This window comes from Falco cherrug, chromosome Z (assembly GCF_023634085.1).
Source record: "Falco cherrug isolate bFalChe1 chromosome Z, bFalChe1.pri, whole genome shotgun sequence".
Classification (NCBI taxonomy): Eukaryota; Metazoa; Chordata; class Aves; order Falconiformes; family Falconidae; genus Falco; species Falco cherrug.
Window position 1 is genome coordinate 67808045 of NC_073720.1, and position 19668 is coordinate 67827712.

The 19668-nt window shown below is 44.8% G+C and overlaps 1 protein-coding gene across 1 annotated transcript in view; it reads left to right on the forward strand.

Annotated features, from left to right (window-relative positions):
* The window catches only part of SEMA6A (semaphorin 6A), a 126482-nt gene extending 114306 nt beyond the window's left edge, over positions 1-12176 (forward strand). The window contains exon 20 of the mRNA XM_055699135.1: positions 11857-12176. Coding sequence (XP_055555110.1) covers positions 11857-11957 — 101 coding nt within the window. The 3' untranslated portion in view covers positions 11958-12176. The remainder of the gene's footprint in view (positions 1-11856) is intronic.
* Positions 12177-19668: the final 7492 nt, after the last annotated feature.

Sequence of the window (19668 nt, forward strand, 5' to 3'; positions counted from 1 at the left end):
TATGTGATCTTCCTAGTCAGGGGAGTCATTAAAAAACACCTGCATTCTCCACATTGATTTTGTGTAGATGGGGATCACCTACACACAGCCATTACAGTACAGGTAAACACTTGGTTATGTTCGTTACTGGGCTTAGTGATTTCGTTTTGTGACAGGAGTTCCCTATGACCCTGTAGAAACGAGGTGTCCAGTAATTTACCCTTGCTCAGGTCATACTCAGGCTTTCCTGCCATGCCAGGGCACCCTGTTCTGAATCTAGAGCCTTACCAATATGTGCTGCTTCCCCATCTCACAACATGGATGGCCCTGACTCAGGCTCTGCTTAAAGTGGTGAAGTATTAGCTTTCCTCCAGGAGTGAGACATGATGGATTTTTTAAAAAAGGTCACAAAGCCTTGGCACACTTTCCTTGGTGGAAAGCATCAGGCCTCTCTACAGCTGCATCTCCCCGTCTCCACCCTGAAGGACAGCAGGGCTCCGAAGGTGGTGGCCTTGGCATAGCAGCAGCACATCTGCAAGAGCAGAGCATTGCAAACATCATTTTTCAGTGCCTTGCCCACATACATGTCTCTGGTTTGTTATCGGGTGCGAGCTTCCTGGCAGGGTCTCCTGAGTGATGCTAAGGGTCCCCCAGTCTAGGGACCGGGGGTGCTGCATGGTTACACAGTGTTCCACACTGCTACACTTGACTTGCGTGCTCCTAGAGTTGCAGCAAATGGGAAAGCGAAAGTTCTGCAGGTGCTTAAAGACCTGTCCTGCAGCTGGACCTTTTCCAGCTTTGTTTGAAATGCTTCATATAAGCAGCATTTAGGGAAGCTATTCAAAGATTAATACACCTCTATGTTAACATTAATATTAGTATTCTTCTATGAACAACTGTAGGCTGCTGCCTGGAGGACAGGGTGCGAGAATGCCTCTGGTAGCAGCACTGGCTGCCTCCTTTGCAGAGCTCCTTCTGCTGCCAGTGAAAGGACGGTCCATTTAAGTACGGGCATGAAGGAGGAAGGGCGGTAAGGAGGATGCCCAGACCCATGAGCCATATGGGGTCTGCAGCTGCTCTGCTTGTGTGGCCACACACTGCTGCCCAAGGGAAGGTGTGAACCAAGCTCCTTAAAGCAATTTTCCCTCACACCACCTCCCCGAACGTGCACCTCTGCACTGGCACGCACATTGTCTCTTAACAGACTTGTCCTACCATGCTGCTGTGCAGATACGACCAGGAGAGGAGTGAAGGACACAGTGTGCATCAGACTCCCTGGCCAGACAAGCACAGTGCAGGCACCCACATCAGCACCCCACCAAGCAAAGGTCCCTCCACTGAGCACCCACAGTTCCCTCCTCAAAAGAGGCGATGCCCTTGGCCTCCAGTATGGTGGCTTTTGACAGAGGAGACCTCTGAGCTATCCACTGTCTATTTGAATCATGAGATCTGTCCCCTGCAGGGACTGCTTCTGCCACTCTGCAGAAACTCCCTGGGGTGAACAGGGCAAAGAAGATACCAGGAGAAAGCAGGGGTGCTTTGAGCACTTCAGTCAAGTTAGTGTCACCTTATTCATCATATTAATTGTACTCATGTTGACCTCATTTAGCATGTCATCGAGGAGGCATGGAGGTTGCTTTCCAATCAGCAATAATTTGCATACATATTTTTACACAACATGGAACCCAGCCAAATGACTCAAAAAACCAGGTCTCCATAAATACAGCCTGGTCCACCACCTTGTTCCTCCCCTCTCCCTCCAATAAGCATACCTTTACAAATTACACAGGAGTGTAGTTCCAAAGGTAACTGCAAATCCTGCCCCATTGTAGCTCCTACAGCAAAGAATATTTTGCACCTGAAAGCTCCTCGCATGAAAGAAATGTAGGCAATCAGGAAAAGCATGGGCAGTTCACTGCACCTTACTGCCAGCAGGAAGGCAATACACAGGGCTGATTCGGCATGAAAGGGCATGCCAGAATAAAGTGCCAGAACTGGAAACAACACAGTGGTCGAGCTGACAGCCAGAGTAATTTCTGGGATGGAATTCCAGATCATTCTTGTGTCACAGAGTTAACAGGACTACTCCGTGCTCTCTCGCAGGGCTGGACATGGATTCTTGCTCCTTAAAGTTTGCTTATAGAGCTTGTATAAAGCAACGTGGAGGACCTCAAATGGTAGTCTTGTCTACCCCACTGCAATGAGGCAGGATCAAGCAAGCCTAGCCCATTCTTGGTGGCCAGTTGTCTAACCTCTCCTTGTAAACATGTTTTACTTTGGGAAGAAGCAAAAGTCACCCAAGGGATCAATGTCAAGTGTCTCAGAGTGCCTAAAGAAAATAATAGGCTAAGAAAGTGGGTTGGACTGCCTTAGTTAAGGCCAGTTTTCTATTTATCCAATTAAAGTTAATTTCCCAGAAGTATGGCACCTGCTCCAACCAACAAGTGTTAGAGAAACACATTGTGTGTGTAATATTCATATGCTTCCTGCTGATGCGTGTGTCTGCTAATGAGTCTCTAAGTAGTCTTTTTTTACCTTTTTCCCTCTTTTTTTAAAGAGTGGAGATACTTGTCTTGTCAGAGTAAGTACTAAGACCATCATCACATGCCTTGTGTAGGAGAACGATGATGTGTTAGACTTCTTTGTATGAATAGAAACAGGTAAATAGTCATCTCTCCCCTGACTTTGTAATTTAAACAGTGTAAGTCAGTAGGGAAAGGCTATAATTGGAGTCAGAGTAAGTGAGGTGAAAATTGCTAGGTGGCAGTGCCATCTGCATCTTGTTTTAATTAGCCAAGTTTATTATCAGAATATAAAACTTTCTGCTATTCAAGTCCTTAGTTTACTTCAACCGTCAGTCCAAAGCAATTGCCACATGTCTAGGTAAGCACAATTACTGATCAGCAAGGGAGAATTATCCTCCCCACTGATCTGGCTAACAGTTGCCATGTCTGGGAGTAGGGACAAAAATATGACTAACCAAGATCATTGTCACATCTGCTTAGTGTTTCATGACAAACTCTATTAAGGCTAACAGCACCACTGTTAATTCAATTAGATTAGTGTTTTCCTTTGCTGGCCATGATGCATTTGGAAGACCAGCAACTGTATGCAGAGTGTGGCTGGCAGTCCGCTGCAAGGAATAATAGCATCATAAATAATATATTAAGACGAAGATGAATCTAGCAGGCTGCAGTCAGAGCACAACAGTCATATAACTGAACCCTGCAATATCACAAGAAGGGGAGGAAAAAAGTAGCTATGACAGGAAATTATAACAACTATAAATGACAGGGACTACAGAAGGGAACAAAACTCATTAGGTCAGCTCTTTAAGCAAAGTGCAGGGGAAGCACAGGCCAACCTGCCAGCAGCAGTACAGGCACTGCATGCCCTCACATTCATCCTCCTTAAGATGAAACAGCAGATGTCTAGTGCTGGATTTAAAGGAAGATGATAAATAACGTAAGGTAACTGGCAAGGAGCTTGCTGGAAGCCCAGATCTTTCTCTGACCTGCAAGCTCTGCCCTAGTATTCAGCCCCATGGAGGACTTACCCGCCACGTGCAGCCAGGACTGGGGTGGCTGTACCCCCCAGGGCAGTGAGGCTGCCGGGCCAGGTTGCCACCCAGGTGGGGCAGAGCTGCCACCCTTGAGAAACTGCCCTGGTTTGGGGAAGCACCTTGCACAGATGGAGGGCTCAGCCCACGGGAGTGAAGGGCACAGATGATGCAAGGCTGATGAGTCCTTTGTATCTGGCCTGGCAGGTGGCACCAGCGTGTGGGCACAGCCATGTGACAGCTAGCACCAGGGTGTAAGAGCCATGCTTGCGGAAATCCTGTTTCAGCCTCTTCTGTGGTCAAAGGGAAAAAAACCAAAATGCACCTTTGCCTCAGCCAACATGCTACTAAAAAGGAGCTGATAAGTGCTTCCAAAAACACTTTCTGCCCTTGTCTTTTTTAAATTGACTCCATGTTGGAAAAGAAAAGAGAGGAAGAAAAAAGAGAAAGAAAAAAAATTTAAAAAGGGAAAAAAATAAAGGAAACAAGACCTTTATTTCTCTGACTTTTAAAAATTATGATATAATCTTGCCAATTCTCAACAAATACACTGTTAAGTATTCAGGCTGCTGATGGAGGTATTGCCTGTGATGGTGCAGCAAACTGCAGACTGAGCTTTTTTTAATGCTGCATAAATTGCCTGTGAAGCAACCTTTTATGAGATATGGTGGTTGAAACAGTTTTGCAAAGAGGAGACAAAGAGTTCCTTTTACACTAAAATGGTTTCCTTGGAAACACTGCAAAATGTAATGTAATATCTCTTTGCGGAAGTTCAAGGACTTGTGTATGCTAGCATGTGCTTCTCCTGACCCTTTTTTTTTTTTTTTTTTTTTTTTAACTGTGGTGTATGGTATTGCTGGCCAGTTTTACCTTTCGACAGTACCACAAGAACAGAACAACCCCGCACCACAGCAACCCACAACCTGAAGGACATTTCTCTCTTTGATAATCAAATGTCTTCTGTAAGCAGAAAAAAAATTTGATTGAAACCAAGTCCTTTCATCTATAGCACCATGGTTTCAGAATAAGGAAAAAACAATGACTGAAAATTGTGAGCTAAATTTCAGGTTTCAGACAGTTCTTGTGCCTGATCCAGTGCATTTTCTTGTCTGTATGGAGCCTACACTACACAACATAAATTGATGGGAGTAAAGCAGAAACCAATAGCCCGCAATGCTAATCAGAGATCTGGACACGTGTTACAGAAAGACCAGAAACATGTCCAGATCTTCCTTTTACTTAAAGCCTAACAATCTGCCCACCTGAGAGAAGGACTTTGCCCCTCCCTATGTGCAAGCAGTGTGACCCCAGAAACACAAACTTTCTAACTGGAACAGCTCAGCTGTTCATCCAAACAAGAGATAGCCATGTCTGAATTTACCCAGCTGTGTGCCTCTTTCATTAATTGTACTGCTCTCACAGATAATAGTGACATAGCATTAGGTGCACTTCCTATGCATGTTAAAAGGCTGCAGAAATACTGGTGCATAAAACCCTTTCCCCCAGCCCCGACTGTTCTCAGGACCTCGATATGGTGAAGTCCTTAGGCAGACAATACATGACCCCTGTGCAGTGCTGCTCACACATCCTTCATCCTCTAGCTGTGACCTGGGCACCCAGACCCATGCAGGTCTGCCCAGCACTATATCCAGTTGAAAAAGCATGCTGGCCCAACTGCAGAAGTACTGTGACAGTACACACAAGGCCACAAAGCCAGAGCAACAGGGCCCAAGCCTCAGCATAGCTAGCAGTGAGGGCACACCTAATTTCTTGCAAGATACAAGAAGTTGCTTTGCAATAGACTACCACTGGATAAAAGATTTGAACAGGGCTGGGGATAGGAACTGGGTTTTAGGACTCCCTTCACCTGTTTTGGAAATAGGGCTATCCAGTATTTCAGAAATAATAGCATTTAGTTTAAGCAGAGCATCATTCATAGGTGACAGAGCAGCACTGGCTGTCCCAGGCAGCCTCAGCCAGTGAACCTCCCCAAGTCAACTGGGCTGTGTCTCAGAAGCACACACCTCATGTACCGATCCCTTGTGCTGCCTTCCCATCCCAACTGCTAGATGTTACCACCTTGTTGCCGTGGATGGTCCTTCGTGCCTCAAGCAGAGCCTGCGACAGTGGCAAGCTGGAGCATGCATGGTGATGTGTCCAGATCTGCTTCTGGGGAAGGTTCCTGGAGTATTTCTGTGCTGCAGGTAACTGACAGACAGGTGGGGAGCAGAGGGGAAATCACAGAAGAAAGTCCTGAGGTGTTAGCTCACCTTTACAAGCACAGCATGGCCCAAGCAGCAGGTGGATTAAGGGCTGGTGTTTACTGTCAGTGCAGAGATGTGAACTTTGGGGAACGGCTGAATTTAGCAGGGTGATCAGTGGGTAAGGGAGAGAGCAGCCCTTGGATCCAGATGTGTATCCTGGAAGAGCTGGAGCGCATTTCTCTGGCAACACAGCTGCTGACCCAGGGAAACACTTAACTTTAAGCATGATTTCACCCAGTGAGCTTCCATGTTAAAACTGGGCCCAAACCACCACTTTTCTGAGCAGGGCAGCTCCTGAAGAAAGCATGCTAACCACATTAAGAACGATCTTCTTCCAAACCAACCCAGAGGAGACACCCATATGCATTGCTCCCTCCATGAGAACAACCACCCTTCAAGCCAGGAAATCTCATGGAGTTACCCAACAGAGCTGAATGGGCGTAAAGCAGTACTGTGCCAATGAAGGTAAATTGCAGACTCAGGATTTCCTTCTACTGTCCTTGCTCATCTCCCACTAACTCTGTGTGGACATACCAGTTACGATGTGCAGTACTCACCATCTCTCCTCAGGGGCATGTCAGAAACACCAGCTAGGCTATTGCACCCTGTAACACTGTTTTTGCACCCTCTGCTGTACTGGCTCTGTTATACTAATAAGACTAAAAAGCATTTAAATGAGATGTCATCTTTAAGATCAGCAGGTAATCGAGCCCACAGAGATGTGCTATGGTTATATAAACACTTTCTGAGTAGAAATGCATCTCACTTCCCTACTGTCCTAAACTGTTTATTCTGGATTTGCAGTTACTGAAGATTTAAATAATTCACATCTACATCCAATCAGCTCTCCTTTAGTGTAACTTGTGTGTTTAAGTATCTCCTAACTGCAGTACATCTGCATTTAGAGATTAAAAACCCTATACAGGCAAACACATTTACTGATATGAGTAAGTCATACTAAATATTAGTCAATGCAGGGAAACCTGCTTTTCAGGCAGGGACTTTCTGAGATGGAGAAGTCATGAGTTAGTCAGCCTGAGATGCTGGGGCTTTGGTTCTGTCTCCCTGTGTAACCAGCTCACCATACAGTTTATTTAGACTATCCAGAAGCTAGTCTCACCCATTATCACAGATGATACAAGATCTTCTTGTGATGCTGGAACACAGAATATGAAGTGCATTAGGCTAACTGGCAGAAACCTAAGTAGTCTCCAGAATATTTGCTTTTAAATGAACATGTCATTTTGTAGAATAAATGCACCTTGGTAGGTTTTTTGTTCATCTTAATTTGTCAATGAAAGTAAGAAAAACAAGTGTACCTGAAGATCAAGCTACTGGGTGTTACAATGCAGGGAAGGACTTGACTCATAATTAGAGTTGGCCTAAAAGCAATAAAAAACAATATATCATATTTGGATTCTGTGACTATATCATATAAGCAAAAGGATAAACTCCTCCCAATCTAGATAAAGATGTGTGTGGCCTTTCTTCATTGCTTTAAAAGTGGAAATGAAAAGCTGCCCCATTAACACCGATCACTCAGGCAGTGCTCTAGTGCAATGCCTTTCCTGAGTTCTACGCATTGCCAATACTGCAGTCATGACCCACAGGATTTGGCACGTCTGTGGGACCTTCAGCCCATGAGACAGGGAAGGCCTGAGAACCACCGCTGCTCCTGTGGCTTCAGTGCTGTAGGGAGGGGGATGGCTGTGGGTGCAAGGATCAGCCACTGGCAAGGATGCTCACAGTCCTCTGCGGTGGTTGCACAAAAGTGGCTTTTACTCCCTTCCGTCCTGGAAGGCTGTGGGCATCCACAGGTGCTTTCAACACTATTTGGAGAATGCAGGGAATGTTCATCTATTTCAAAAAGGGTTTGAGTCAGGCTGTTCCTTTTTAAATCCTCTTTTGCTCTCTCCTTTCCCTCTCATCTTGCTACCTGCCCAACTGGCACTACTCTGATGCCAGAGAACAGGCTGGCTGACCCATTTTATGTGAAGGAAAAGTAAGAACTGAAGCCATTTTGTCCCAGGCTGCCTGCAAACCACCAGCAGGGACAAGGGACAGTCACAAGGTCCTAGATAGCTGTTATATATGTGCTCCTCTGAATTGCCCAGTTTAACCGGCAAGTTTGAGGAAAGGCACAGCTCCAGAGCCTGCAGATTCAGGTGGCAGAAACAAAGGGGGGGGAAAAGGGGGCCTGAAAGGAAAAGTATTCTCTTTTGTCAAGAATTTCCAAATAGGGCAGGCACATGCGTATTCCTGTTTCAAGCCAAAGGAGCCAGGAACAAAAATGTCTCTTCCCACAGTGTGAAATAAAATCAAAAAGGCAAGTTGCTGTTATGAAAGCAGGGAAGAAAAACAGCATTCTGCCCTGGGGGGCAAGAGCTGTGGGTCACTCCAAGGGGGGGTATCTGCAGAGCACCTCATTGCCTTGCCAGGGGAGGTGTGTTTCCATCTGTGGGTGATGGGCTGGGCACCAGCCAAACCACCAGCTCACACCAGCCCCCATGTGCCCCGTGGCTCCTGCCTTGCCCTTGGCACTGCCTGGATGCTCACAGCACAGCCAGCTGCCAAGGGATGGGCAGGTAAAGGAGATGCCTCCAGCATCATGGGATTTCTGCTGTCAGAAACCATCCAACAGCAGTTTGACCATGAAACTTGAACTTTACCAATATATATACACATACACATAATTTATATTATAATATACATATACATTTATCTACATAAATCACATATATAATATATTGCATTTATATTACATGTCTTTCATGTACATTAAAAACAATACTCAACTTGATAGCATACAACAATAAACTGCTTTTATTCCTTTCTTGGTATAGCAACTTGCTTGTAGCAGGGGTAATTTATGAAGGCTATTTTTCAAGAGCTGATGATCAACAATTCTTTCCCCCTCCTCTCCTGATCCCTTCAAAACTGAGGTTTGTTAGCTCTAGAAAATCTGGCAGAAAGTAGCCCTTTGCAACTTTTTTGGCTCCACATGGCTTTACCAGGAAAGCAAAGGGCTGCTTGTGTGTGGGGCAGCAGGGACCTGCCCCAGCGCTGCAGCCTGAGGGTGGCAGGTGCATGGAGGGGGTTCCCTCCCCAAGGAGCAGCATTGTTGCTGGGGCAAGGCACAGCAGGGTGCCCGGGGGGTCTCAGAGACCTCACCTCTCCCACAGAAAGGAAGTGTATAAGTCACAGCCACAGAAGGAAGCAGTGTTGGGGAACAGGGCGCAGCAGCAGCCTTTTCTATGAGGACGGTAGGAGTAGATGGGGCTGATCAAACTGCTTGCTTCCCACAAAAGAAATAACCTTATGAGGCTAGAATTTAAGTAATTTAACAGAGATGGTGTGGTCTTACTCGTGCAGCTAATTAAAGGTTGCCTCACGTAAACGAAAAAGAAAAAACAGTGTAACATTTACAGCAATAAAAATGATGAGTGATTTGTTTCCAAATTGTGCCAAAGACAAAAATCCCACAAAGCCAGCAAAGTTTTTTCCCCTTCTCCGGAGAATGAGGACTGCAGGCAGCCAGCTGCCTCCTGCCCAGGGGGCTGGTGCTGGCCAGGAGCAATTAAACACTGGATTATAATTGGGCTTTGGTGAGTTACCTCTCTAATCAGTCATCAGCTGTACTGCTGCTGTCAAATAGCTTGGATGGTCTTCACTTAGCCTTTCTCTTTGTTTATTTATGGAGGTTTTGTATGGGTTTATTTTTACTTTAAGTGGAAGTTAGTGCCAGAATGAAAGGGCTACCTACCATGCACAGCGATTTCAGCTGCTGTCCCTTTCCCAGGGCTGTTCTGTGTTCCCAGCTAGAGAGGGCTGGGAAGGTCCTGCAGATGAAGTGCCAGCCGGCTGTCTGCATGACTGGCATGATGCACATAGCAGTGCCTTTCTTTTCCTTCTCTCCTTGCTGCTCCGTGTGGTGGTGAGCTTTGTGCCTCAGTGCTGGGGCAGTGGACTCCTGCTATCCCTGCTATCCCTGACTGGCAGGTCTGCCAAGGAGGCCTGGAAGATCTTCAGTCCCAGCAACTTGGAGCTGGACCACATCCTTTTCCTCCTTCCTCTCATCTCAGGATGTTTTTGGTCCCCACTGTGACCCTGGCTGTGCCAGAGAGGAAGCACTGGAGGGTTGTAACACCACCATACAGGCTGGGCAAGCTCTGCTAGGCAGCAGTGTGAGCTGGTAGAGATAAGCCCAGGTCCCTGGACCATATCATGAAGTCATCATTTTTTAATGTATATTTGTGCATGTTACAGAATCCAGATGTATTCACAGGTTCATAGAACAACTGAGGCTGGCAGGCATCTCCAGAGGCCAATCTCATCCAATCCCCCTGCTCAAGCAGTGTCAGATAGAGGAGGCTGCCCAGGAGCATGTCCACTTGGGTTTCAAGTATCTCCACAGATGGAGACACCACAGCTTGTCTTGGCAATCTGTTCCAGCATTAGATCACCTCCACAGCAATAAAAGGGTTCCTGTATTTCAGTGTGTGCCCATTGCCACTTGTCCTGTCCCTGCATACCACTGAGAAGAGCCTGGATCCCTCCCATCAGGAATTTGTATATTTATACATATTTTTTTAATACCCTATGTTTAATAGAAAAATAAAAGAGGGCTTCTGTAACTGAAGCAAAAAATGATCCAAATAATACATAAAGGAAGAGAGAGGAAAACTTCCAGGAAAGCAAAGTGAAATGCAAAGCTACATGGTAAAATACAGTTAGCTTTTCTGTCTGCATATGAGATCATCAAGAAGATTTGTTGTCAGATGCTAACAAACTTCCTCAGGCCATATATTTACATACCTCCTAAAGTGTGTGTTTCAGAGTGAAAAGGATTTTCACTGGGCTAACACCACCCTAATCCCTCACTACTTTTCAAAAGCTTGCACTATTGCAAAGCATGTCTGAAACTTCAAAGTGAGAAGGAATTAGAGGTGTTCAGATGGGGCACAGAGAAGCCACCTCATCATGGCTGCACAAACTATTGCTTTTGGTACGTGGCAGCATTGCTTTGAAGCACCCACCTAGCTGAGGCCGCTGCGTTCCTGCTGGACAAATCCTGGTGATACTACGAACAGTAGCAAACAGCCTCTTGCAGTGGAAAATGTTGGGCAGCCTTATGTACAAGTAAATATTCACCCACATCCTACCATGTCCATTAATGCAGGTAATATTACTGCAATTAAAAACCTTGCATTTTTGAAGAGACCACAGTTAATCCGTCTGTTTAGAATAGCTTATCAGAATAACATCTCAGATGCCACTGTGTGGTAAGCACTGACGAATAACAGTGTTTTTAATGGCAAGTACTGCATGTAGCATTCTCACTCGAAGACCTTTGTGCATTAAGGAATTGTCATTCTGAATACTTCCATTTAACTTCTGCATTTTCATTTAATTCTGTGTGTGGTAGAAGTATGCACAAGCCACAGTCAGGTGTTCTTATTACCCTCCACTTAGGGTAAAGGATTACAGTAAAACAGTCTCAAAATCTCACTGAAGGCCATTTGGAAATTTTTAGACCTTTTCTGAAATCACCTCCATAGCTACATTCACCACATTGACACTTGATGAACTGCTGTTGAACTTGCCATCAGTCAAAGGACATTTTTATAGGATACAGCAGCACCAAGTGAATGAGACCAGTTGCTCTGGGCAGTGCATGATGCAGGGTGGTAACATGCACTGAGCCTCAGCCTTCCTTCCTTTGCATTGCTTTACATCTTATTAAAGCCTAAACTCCTGTCTGTAAAGTTGAAAAACCTGTTGGAAATTGTGGGTTCAAAACCTGAAATACTTGCCCATACATACTTCAGATGACATAGAGAACTAATGCAATCTTTAAAATAAACGAAGACTCCAGGGGACAATGAGTTTACAGTGGCTCTCTGATTTTCATGTCTGTCCATTACCTGTTTTGCATTTGGGGGAGAAAGACTTTACAGACAATATCTTATTTATTGGTAACATATAAAAGAAAATATTTGCAGATAACCCTAATCGCAGAGACAGAGGTTTCACATCACTACTTTCTGCTGGCAGGCTACCAAGGAGGAGGGCAAGCATCCACCATCTGTAGGAAGCCTTACAAGCACCATTGGATAATGAATGCCAATCAAGAAGTTATTTTTGGTAAAGTATGAAATAATTCTTGTGCCTAAAGCTATGAATTTGCTCAAAAAGTTTACCAGGAAGAGATGGAAGCAAAGATTTCTGCTTTTATGTACCATTTTTTCTTACAGAATCCCTTTTTTGTTTATAGATAAAACAATTCATCTTGCTAGGAATGCATTTTCTTCCTGTTTATGGACATGCAAAATGGCCTTATTATAATAAGACATTATTATGTTTGTATCACTTATTGACTTCTCTGAAGTCTTTTAAGAACCAGGGATGAAAGGTGCTGTGCAAGTGCCAAGTACATCATAAATTATTAAATGTTTCTTCAAAATCTTCTTGCTTGGTCTTCATTTCATCTACTGATACCAGACTTCAGAGTGAGATACACAAAGGGGCTTTATGAAACTCTCCCCTCCTTGCTATTGTGCCTGTTCTGTCCAGAACAAGGCAATCAGAATAAGCCAGAATATAGGCCATTTTCTGCAAGGCACAGCAGAGACACTTCCCAGGCGACCTGAAGCCACCTGTACCTGAGAAACTTCACAGGCCTCAATTCTCTAAAAATAATAAATAAATAAATAAATAAAATAAATCATAAAAAAATGAGAGAAAGAGAGAAAGAGAAAGAAATGTATATACTCATTATTTAGAGTTACACCATTTGAGTCTGTATCTTTCAGAGCACCCCATAAGGAAGGGATCTTGAAGGCAGCAAGGTGAAAAGCAAGTAGCAGCCCTGTACAGCCCTGCTGTACCGCTGTGAACAGCCGTGTCTGGGTAATGCAAATTATGCAGCCGCTGCTGGGCATTTAAAATGTATATGAACAAGCTGTCAATCCAAGATCTAAAACTTATTCAGTTATTCAAACTAATTCAATTCCATCACCCAGCTCTGACACCCCCAACACTTGCTTCAGGCCATTTTAATGGGAAGTGATATGTAAGTGCAAACACCTGGGAGGCAGGCGGTAGGGGGATTTTTCTGATACAACAGTCATCACTGTGGTTGTTAACAGCACTGGCATTTATGTGGTCCTAATTACGCTGTAAGCATAAGACAGGCAAGGAAGGTGCACATTCCTCTTCCTGCACTTCTCTTACACCGTCCGCAGGCTCCTGCCACCCCTGTGCGTGTCCCCCTGCTTGTACGTGCCCCCACAGCCCCACAGTCTCCACTGCCTTGCTCACCCTGCCCACAGACACAGGCAACACACTTCACATCTTGAATGTCCCTGGTAGGGCTTACATCAGTATTGTTCAAGCTTTCAGCATTTCTTAGATCAGACCAAGATACCAAAGAGTAGCCTGGAGGAAAACGATTGTTTGTGGGAAAATGTTAGAAGCGTTGAACTTTTCCCTCTGTTAGTTAGCCTTCATTTAACCACAGCACAGACCATTGTGACTGTTAGCAGACCTGATATGGCCACTCACCCTGCTTACATCACATTACCTTTGTGGTAGAGCAGTAAAAGTACTGAAAAGAGGTCTTGCCTTGAGACCAGGTTCTGATTTATGCTGAAGTTCCCATCTGCAGACGTTGTCCTCCAGGTTTTTCAAACACCAGTAAAGTCTAGACATGGACGTTCCAGTTTCAATGCAATATTGCATTAATTGTGCATGAAGGTAAATGACAAACTGGCTCTCTGGTAGATCCTAAATTATGGTTACTAATGGATCTGGATCCAGCAGTGTTCTCATAGGACTAAGACTTGTGCCAACATTATTTAAATTGTTTTTAATCAATATTCCAAAAGATGATACAGAATCTCCGACAGCGGTGTCTGCAGATGCTGTATTGGTGCCCAGCACTGAGCAGAGAGCAGGAATGGATTGTGGCTGCTCGCTGAGCTGCACTGAATGCCACATTTCAACAAATTTTCTGGTATGCGGGAACCTGCCGCCCCAGTGGGGTAATTCAGGCAGGATGTAGGGGAAGACTGGCTCCCATGTGTCATACGGCCTCCGTCTGCACCCCACCTTGAAGGGAGCTAGCGGGAGCCATGTCTGCGTAGGAAAACACAGTGGTGATCAGTGCAAGTGCGTGCAAGAGAGGGAGTGGGGTGATTTTTGGCCTTGCTGAATGAAGGGCTCAGCTGCCAGGGATGCCACAGCTGTGTCCCAACACTTCTGCGTCGTGCAGAGCCTGGGCTGCATGCTTCTTGGCTGCTGGAATGTGGCCTCTGGGGTGTGTGATAGCTCAGCCTGGCTAAAACCTCTGCCTGTAGGACATGCAGTGGGGCCACCAGACAACTTAATAGCCTGTGATTTACCAGGGGCCAGGCTGAGATTACTCAATCCTCATTACTTAAACTGCGGGGCCTTGCTGAGATGTTGTTGCTTATATCAAAGCTGCACCCACCAAGGTCAGAAATCCAAGGAGCTGGAAAGCAAAACAGAGATGAAGGGATTTAGCTAAGGTTTTAGATCTCATTAATGTCCAAGCCGAGCGCAGAAACCACTTCCCCTGCCCCCAGCCTTGCACCCAGGCTGAGCCTTTGACCTTGCAGCAGTGGCACTGGAACAGAAAACCAGCTTTTAATGAAGTCTATGTGATCAAGTGGGTTTCTTAGATATAATGGTAGTTTTCAGCAACTTGTAAAGCAATTCTTCATTTGCTAGTCAAGGTTACCTTTGCCATTAAAAGGATTGCTCTTTATTTTTTTTCTTAATTTTTTTTTAATATGGAAAGTTTTAAATTTGCAGCTTCTTCATGCACACAGGCCTACTGTGCCAGCTCATTTAAAATAAGGCGGAGGCCTAATCTTCTGCCTTGGACAGGAGGAGCTTCTCTAAACACAGAAAGCTGCAGCTACAGTCCCCAGCTGTGGCAGCAGTGCCTGCCAAAAGGGCTGGCAGTGCACTGCAGCATTGCACAACCAAAGGAGCCATATCATTCATGTTCCCCCTTCCCAAACATGCACCTGAAAAAAAAAAAAAAGGAAAAAAAAAAAAGAAAAAGGAAAAAAATGGCATCCTTTAGAAGACATTTGTGACAGCACTGATGTACAGGTTAAGCCTGGACTTTTTTTCATCACAGGAACATAAGGCAGTAAATAGCACAGTGATGTAAACGCCCATGTCATCTGCTTTCACCATGCAGGATTTCCTCCACGGGAACAATGCCGAGGGGATCCCAGAGTGGGACAGCTGCATCCATCTGACACACGAAACATTTTGTGGGGTGGACAGGTGGTGCTGTATGTCAGAGCAGTATGGGAAAATGCTGTTGACTTTCTTTTGTGTCATGCACGAGTACAAACAGTGATTGTGGTCGAAAGATTAGATACTGCAGATCCCTCAACAGGAACTTCCCTAATGAAAAATTACTTTATTTTGGCATTTGTTGTACATCTCAAATGAACAGAAAAAATGTTCCTGTATGTTTTCAAATCAACGGTATTTTCATTCACCATTAACACCTTATAGCTGTGCAAAAAAAGCAATAAACGTGACTGTGGGGTTTGTTCATTCTACTTTTCAGAGGTAAAACCTATCTTTACCTAAAATACTCTCAGACTCCTTTTCCAGACTCACTGAAAAGAGCACAATTCACTTCAAACATTGATGTAATTATAATTTTCTCACATTAAAGGGCTTTATTTGCTTAGGTCTTTTTGAATGATTGTTTGCATGTAATAGGAAGAATAAGCATCATTAATTCATTATCTTATTACTATTTAACATGCAAATTGCAGTAGGGCATAAAGGACCTTATAATGCAAACATCAGCCCTTCAGAAATGCAAAGTGTACAATCAGTGCGTGATTCCTGGCGTGATTCCTGGCACTGGGGCACTGGAGACAGCCGAAGCAAGGGGACACTACTCAAGGAGAGGAAAGTGGGGCCCCAGAAGTCTGCTAGCTGGTTCCTTTCTTCTTTCCATGCCTTTGCACATTGGGAGAAAACACCTATGGCCTGAAGATCCCAGGGACAGATATGGGGATAAATGTCCCTTTTCTGTCCCAGCCAGCCTGCACACATGGCCTTGAATTTAGATAGTGCTCAACAGGGTGCTGCACACTGGTGCAAGCCAAACTAAACAGGGTAGGACCAATTTGGAAACAATAGTGTCTCTTTCTCTGTATGCATATGTGTGAGGAAATAAATCCAAGGTTTGGGTTTCAGACCACTTTGGGGAAGGGAAAAATGTAGGTTATGATCACGTCTGTTTTTGCCTGCTCTGTCAGTAGAGGAGGAGTATGGGTAGGAATAACTGGTAACAGCCGCATTTCACTTAAAATAGCAGCAGGTCACACTCACACGATGCTTTCCGAAGAGGGCAAGGTCTGGTGATAGCTGTAAATGGGGAGAGCAGCATGTGGGAAGCAACTCAATTGACAGGCAAGGACCCGAGAGGTCACGTAACAGGGTTCAAAGTCTGTTTAACCATGCAAAGCCAAGCTTGGAAAGTGCCTAATAAAGCATCAGCTAGGTGAGGCACAGCTTTCTGCGTCAAATCACACTGTCTGGGCTAAATCACTGGAAAAGTAAAGCCCTCCACACAGCAGCCATGCTGTTAATGGGTCTCATCCCCGTGCTGGCCCCCACCATCACACGCATGGGCAGGCACATGCGGGCTCACAGACCCCCACCGCCCTGCTTCACATCTCTTCTTCCCCACGTCCCACAGGGAGGTGGGGGGGAACAGGGAGAGCCGGCACCAGCAGCTGCCGCCAGGCTCCTGATAAGAAAACCTGGGATTTATGTGGTTCTTGTAACCAGATCTCTGGTCCCCAGAGGGCTTGAATGCATTTTGCTGGGTGCGTTTTGCCACCTGCCCAGACAGGCTTGCAGCCTGACCTCTCCTTGCAGGCTGCGCTGGAGGGAAACCCTTTGTACAGCTACTCACTGTGAACACCAGAGGGACAGAGAAGGTCAGGGGCTGCAAAGACCATGGGGACCCCCCTGCCAAGCAGCTGGGGTCATGGGAAGGCCCATCACCTGCCTTTTGAGGTGGGTGTCCCAGTGTAAGCAGAAAAACAAAGCAGAAGATGGAGAGGAGGAGGTTGTCTAAACACACACAGTGGAGGTGCTCAAAACCGCATGACATTGGCAGTGGTTTATACAAAGTGCCAGGACACAGTCCTCCCCGTCCTTGGGGACCCAAGGGTGGTAGAGATGGGGTGCAGGCTGAGGCAAAACTCCTGTGCCTGTGTCCCACCAGATGATCTCACCTGCGCTCCCAGCTGGGAAACTACAAAGCATTTTTCATCCACTGGGAGGGATTATTTAAAGAATAAAATACCTGAGGGACTGCAGGCTTGGAAGGACAGAAAGCATTTGTCTAAGCTTATTTCAGGGAAAATAATACACTTCCAGCACAGTTAGATGTGAATGCAGGCAGCTTTTAACCTCCGAAAGTACACAAACAAACCACACAACAAGAGCAGTTCAAAGACATCTCATGTACTGAGGGAGCAGAAGCTGTGTTCATTTAAAGACATGACAGTAAAAACCTAGGGGATGGAAAGCTTTAAAAAGGGACATTTTAAACAGTGTTTAACCTATTCCTGAAACATTTCAGCCAACATTCAGATAAAAGTTGAAGAAAAAACCAATGCTTTTGAAAACTTCCATGAAACAGCTGTACTTTTGTTCCTAGTTTGTTGCACTTCACAAATATCTTGAATTAGCTCTTTGTTAAATCAACTGAATCTTTCCTGTTAGACCAAAATTATGGGTCAGATGTGACTTATCTACCCCTTTGTTTTACAAAACAGACTATTTGCCAAATGCTGTTCTGTTTAGCAGGCTTAATTTTTGTCTCGTCATATTATTTTATTTTGGCTGTTAAGCTTAGTCCAAATAAACCTCAGGTAACCCAGATTTTTAAAAAATTAAAATTATCAATATTTGAATTGTAGAAATTCATTCTTTGCTCTTCTGCAGCTTGATACATGCTTCAGGGCTTGTGTGCGTGATTTATGTGCATGTAAACACACTCCCAGCACTGACTCGAGTGGTTCCGCACCTTTGCAACTTGAGCTGCTGCATTCATGTCACCTGCTAAGCTGTTAAAAGACCAGAGCAAAGAATCCAGAGGGAGTAATGCTATTCTGGGGACCACTCCCAACAATGAGACTACACCCTGGGGAAAGGAGACTCAGCAGGAGGAGGTTTTCTGCTCTAAATCCATCTCTTGTCCAAGGAATCTCTTTTATATCCTGTTCTGTTCTGAAATCTCTTAAGCTGCTTCTTGTCCTATGCAACCCCAGGATGTATGGCCTTGTGGGATGACTGCTTGCAGCCTGGCTGCAGCCCAGATCACCAGGTGCTTTTGATCCTCTGTAGCCTAAAGAAGAAATTCTAGTAACTGGTAAAATCCTTCTGGAGCACAAGTTCCTTTATGAAGATTTAAGAATACATTTACATGCCCCATTGACTCCCCATCTCGTTTCAAATCTCATCTGAAAACATAGAATTTCTCCTTTACCTGTACCTCTTAATTTCTCACTCACTCAGGTATTATTTATTGCTCTGCTTTACAATTGCATTATTTAACTGTACAGAAATCTGTAATTGTAGTTTGCACAGAAGATTATACATAAAATAATCCAGTATTATATATGTTACCCTAGGGAACTATATTAAAGATGAGCACATAAAATACAGCTCCAAATGTACTACACAGCCAAGTCACTTGTGGTGTTCTTAGTCCTTGTGGGCTCCTAGAGTATACACAGGTTTAGCAAGCAGCTCAGGGGGGTGCAAAAAGCTTGACGGGTAAATCCAGCTATGGCCTTTCTGCAAGTAAAAGGACCACCTTCTGGTTTTCCACCAGAAAGACACCTTTGGGACTAAATTCCTCGTCCTTCCTTACACTGAACCAATTCCAGCTAAGCATGAATAGCATGCTATACAGTTGAAGAGCAGCTGAACTTGGTCTTCAGCAAACACAAGAGAAAAAATATTAATGGGAAAAAGGGTTATTTTTAATTAAAGGATAAGGTGGAGTGGCTAACTATCCAGACACTTTTCTGTCCTTAGGGTATATATACTTAATGAATATTTGGCTCCCATAGTACTTTGGGACCTATGTGTATGAAACTTCCATAAACATTAATTATATACCAGGAGCCATATCCTTACACTTCAGGCTACAGAAGTTACAACTAATCCTCTGATACCCAGCAACAACTTCCAGTAGATTCATATCAGATAATTAAATGGTTTCTTTCCTCATGATACCCAATCACTTCATGATACTTTTAATGGACTGACTGACCCTTAACAACAGCTTTTGAGACAGGAAAATGCTACCCCATTACATGGCCAGGTGAGCAAGCCACGGAGAAAGCGAAAGGAAGGGCAGTGCTGGACACAGAGCTGGAGGCAGGACACAGCCCTAACCTGCCACTGACTTTTCCTACTACTGACAAAACCTGCTGAGCTTGCAGAGGTGTGGGGGATGTGGCAGAATCTGACCCATGTGTGCATTAGCTAATTCAGCCAGCATAACTTGGCACACCTCTGCTGGCTTCAGTGGCGCTCTGTCAGCCTACACCCACCAAGGCTCTTGGACCTATGTCTAAATAGTATATATTTCATCTACCTTTGATAGTTCTTGTAACAAAATACTGTAAAGTGCATTGCTGGAACCAAATCTGCCCCAGCAGGACACAGGAGTGGAAAACGTAAGATTTCTTTCTGCCTCTCTGATAATTACTTTCACTCACAAATGTGGTAATGTATACCAGCAAATGCTTTTTGCGTACCTATGCATTTCTCTGAAGG